General features: G+C 42.6%; 1 protein-coding gene across 1 annotated transcript in view; it reads left to right on the plus strand.

Moving 5' to 3' along the window:
• The first annotated feature begins 2842 nt into the window (after nucleotides 1–2842).
• LOC107555789 (IQ motif and SEC7 domain-containing protein 1-like) overlaps nucleotides 2843–4523 on the plus strand; it is a 21304-nt gene continuing 19623 nt past the window's right edge. Inside the window, exon 1 of the mRNA XM_016238694.1 lies at nucleotides 2843–3007. Within this exon, the coding sequence (XP_016094180.1) occupies nucleotides 2943–3007 (65 nt within the window). The 5' untranslated portion in view covers nucleotides 2843–2942. The remainder of the gene's footprint in view (nucleotides 3008–4523) is intronic.

Here is a 4523-nt window from a genome sequence, read left to right on the forward strand (position 1 = left end):
TCTTCCCGGCCGGGTTCGGGTCCATCTTTCAAATAATTGACGGTCCGCATCGGTTCCGGGTAGTACATTTTTGACATTTCTCAGTTCTGCACAGACCCGGGTCCAACTTTCAAAATAATAGATGGGTCCGGGTCGGTTCAGTGTAGCACATTTTTAGACCCGTGTAGACCGCTACTCTTGTCCCCGAGTTTAGCCCAGAGAAGGTTCCAGTCCCTGTGTCTAGCACAGAAAGGGCTCCAGTCCCCATGTCCAGCCCAAGGAGGACCACAGTTCTCAAGTTAGGGCCTACGGAGGGCCTCTAAAGACGATATTCTCCCTAAGGATTTTTTTTGGGGGGGGGGGTAGTATGGGTCCGTCCGTAGTGGGCCGAGTGGCGAGGCCAAGGCCACGGAGGCAGTCCAGCCATGGCCTTCTGAGTTCCCTGCTCCGCCATGGCACCTTGGACTGCCTGATCCGCCCTGGAGGTATTCCCCGTGTCCCATTCCTGCACCAGCCTCCAGGGCGCCCACCCCCTAACCCCTAACCCTATCCAACTTGAATTATTCTATCTATAGGCCTATGTTAACTCAAACCTTCCAGCCGTCTAGCTTTAAAATGAATTGCGAGGACCGAGGGTCACGTTTCCATGATCTGTAAAATCATTGTTTGCTTTCACTTGGAATGTCCCTACAAATGGTGTCCCCTACCTGAAGTGAAAATGCCACTGGAATTCTTCTTTCTGGAGTCCTAGTTTAACTCAGCCTGTTAAACAAACCTCAGCAGATATGACCACATAACATCAGAGAAGCACATCAGAAATATGGGAATGACGTCAGTTTCCGGCGGTACTGTATGACATTTTTCATGCATGGTGTTGCTTTTTAGCACCCTTGAGGCCCCTTTTCTCTTTTCATATTTTCTGGTCAGTTCTTGTTAAACCATATAACTTTGTGATTACTAATAAGAATATAATAATGACTGCCAAGCGCAATTATAAGACTCTGTGATTGTGGGCCTGGTGGCAGTTAGTCTTCATTGCAGACAAATGCTTTGAGTTGAAGCAGATGTTTTATGAGAGGCCTCTTGGATTTCCCGGATCTGACATCAACCTGGCTGCAAGCGAGTCAGGCAGACTTTTTCTGAACCCTCCCCTGAAGCCCCAGTGTACAGCACATTTTAGTGTGATATGAAGTGAACACGTCACATCAGATCCATTGTTGCATGTTCTGTCTGAGGTTTGCTGCATGCATGTCTGTTTTCTGCACTGGTGAGCTAAAAAGAGGGTATGTGGGATTGGGACAGGTGTACTGTGGGGTCTGGAGGAGGAACAGCTGCACTTGACTGCTATGGACACAACTCCAGTGAGTAAAATAGCCCGTTCTGTCACATGCTCACAGACATCACGTGTCATTCTTTCTTTGACCCACGGATGTTGGCGCTGCTTCTCTGAACTTGTGAACTGTTCCCTTTACCGATGCACCGTTTGAAGTGTTAGTTGCAGCTAACCAAAGGAAGCAGTTGTTTTCTCCACAGGGAGAGAAATGTCCCTGGAAACAGTTGGCCATCTGGTACTTATTTTCTCAGATGAGAGGGCCAGTGAACTTACTGCTTTGCACTAAAGCACTCCACTTTGCATCGTACCTAACAACGCCCCTTAGCTGTTATAAATTCACTGTAAACCACGGCTTCTTGGGGCTTATTGCTTTACTGATGCCTTATAATGTAATGAAATATGTAGGGCCCAATATACTCCATTAATATGTTATTACTTTGTTTACTATGTTAAAATTAAATATATTGTAACATAAACTAATAAACTTAATGTAGTGCATATTTGTTAGTGAAACATAAATGAAACAGGTACAATTTCTGTAATAATACTAATAAATTGAATGTATCTTAAATACAAAATAACCAGGTTTATATATTTATCAATATTAAATATGCAAACAAATATGCAGGTTATGTAAATAAATATGCTGGTTATTTAAGTGTATTGTTTAAATACGCCGTTTATTATTTACATTAAGTTTATGTGTTTATGTTAAAGCTGTGTAATTTATGTGTAAATATAATCGCTTTTATGTTTTCACATAAATATTTATAATACAGATGGCAGAAATGACAGAAGTTTATAGAATAAGGGGAAACGTTTTATATTTATCTGCATCACTGGTGTTTGTAATGAGAAATAATAATTATTTAGTTTAATCAATAAAGGATGTAGATTTTTGTATAAAGCGGTGAACTGGTTTATGTGCTGTAAGGCTGTATGCTCTTACAAGTGTAACCATAAGAACAGAATGAGAGAGAAACTGAGAATATAAGAAAAAGAATCAAGAAAACCTCTATAAAGGCATTTGTGTTCACATATATATTCAAAGGAAGGTCACTGAAACAAGGTCAAATAATACTCAACGTCTTTTTCTCTCTAAAAGCGTGCAGCATGTTTTTGTGACGCTGAGAAACAGTGTGCATTTGTTTTTTCAGTCTAAACACACAAAGCGGTAGACATGAAGCACATAAACACATGATCGTCCGAGCAGAGCAGCAGAAGCTGGAGAGTTTGAACAGGACAAATCTCTCTCTCTCTCTCTCTGAAAGGCTCTATTAATAGAGGTGCTTCCTCTTTTTCCCACTTGCATTCCTCCGCCGCCCCATGCAGGTCATCCTGTGAGTGTTCACTCATTCACTGGTTCCTTCCCTCTCTCCCGCCTTCTTTCACTGTGCATCTGAAGCAGGGTTTGCGTTTCATAAGCTGTTGGCATCAAGTCTGTCGGTGGGATTCCTCTTGGTGGATGTGAGAGATAGACCTCGCCCCCTCATGCTGAGAGAGAGAGAGAGAGAGAGAGAGACAGGCTCGGTCTCTCAGAGCAGTAGAGCTGTTCTTGTGCTGAACTCAGAGCCCTGGAGCGCTTGGATCCAGTGATGGTTGAGTTGTGGACGTGTGTTCTTCTGCAGATATGTGGTGTTTGCAGTGCAACTCAGAGAAAACACAGTCTCTGCTTGAGCTGGAGCTGGACAGCTGGTAAGACTGGACTATAACTAGTGTTTGTGCGCAAGTTTAGGTCTGAACGAATGATTAAACAATGCGGTTTGATAATAGTGTAAAATGAATGCCATTAAAGAATATTTGTTTATATTGATGTATTCATTGATGTTAATACTGGAAGTGGCCTTTGTCAAGTTACAGTACATCCGAATTAAGCCAATAAATGTTTCAAAGTGCTGTAAAATAGTGGAATATAATGTGTGTATTGAAAATCCTGTGTATATAGAAGCTTGTCATGTGCTGTTGACCAGGTTTATGTAAATGTAGCACCGGTTTCCTTCATTCTGTGGTCCCTGTAGCAATGGTCATGTGTGCTGACAGAAGCATTGCTCTATATTTATGAGATGATCACATTAATGACGGTGTTTTTTTAGCTCGTCCAGCTGAGAGATACAGTGTAACATGACAGTCCACATTTTTCAGGTCTCGAACACAGAGTTCTTAGACAGCATGAACCTGAATATATTTGCGTTATTTATTAGTCAGAGATGTCCTCGGCTGAGTTTAGACATCTTATTCAAGACTTTCATGCAGAGCAGTGCTTTAAAGCTTCATGTTATGGTTTATTTATAATGTCCAGTGTTGTTGTGGAAGGTCTGTGCTTCTCTGTTAACTATTGGAAGGCCATGAGGCATTCGTCATTCTGGACGAATTTTCACATTAAAGTTGCTGTTTGTGTTTTTTATTACCTTTTTTCCCCTGTGATGATGGAAATCAGGGCCTGAGCTTTCAGTTCAACACTTGTGTGTTGTGTTTTTGTCTGTCACATGTCTGCAGTGCTGAGCTAGATAACATAACACCAGAAAGATCAGCAGGGAACGGCTGCTTCCTTTGCTGGAGGACACAGAACAGCCACCTCATATCCTGTGCCAACAGCCCTGCAGCAAAACTACAAATCAGCAAACATGTTGTTTTTATTGTAACATTGGTGGTTATGTGATGCCTGTGTGATTTCTTTGGTTGCCAGTGATTGTATCATCCAGTAATTCAATGACTAATTGCAAAAGGTCTGCAAGAGGAGCTCTTATGTAGGATATGTAGTGGCTTCAAGAAGTATTAAAACTTTTATGTCACACTACAGTAAAACTGCAAGTGGGTCATCTGGTCTGCAGTGTGTTGTAGGCACATATGGAAATCCACTTGAGACGACCAGCATGCTCAAACACACACTCACACACACACAGGGCTGACGTCTGCTCTTCATTAACGTGATGGACTCCCAAAAGCCCCAAAGATTTTTCCTGCCCTCTTTCTCATCCACCTTTATTCACTTGGAATGCTGGAATCCCCCTGCAAACACCCAGTGGGGATTGTTTGACACACACACACACACACACACACACACACACACAACCAAACACGCACACGCACACTCACTCACACACGCACGCACGCACGCACTCACAAACACACACACGCACACTCACTCACACACACACACACACACACACACACACACACACACACACACACACACACACACACACACACA

This window comes from Sinocyclocheilus grahami, unplaced genomic scaffold, assembly GCF_001515645.1.
Source record: "Sinocyclocheilus grahami isolate Dianchi unplaced genomic scaffold, SAMN03320097.WGS_v1.1 scaffold545.1, whole genome shotgun sequence".
NCBI classification, from domain to species: Eukaryota; Metazoa; Chordata; class Actinopteri; order Cypriniformes; family Cyprinidae; genus Sinocyclocheilus; species Sinocyclocheilus grahami.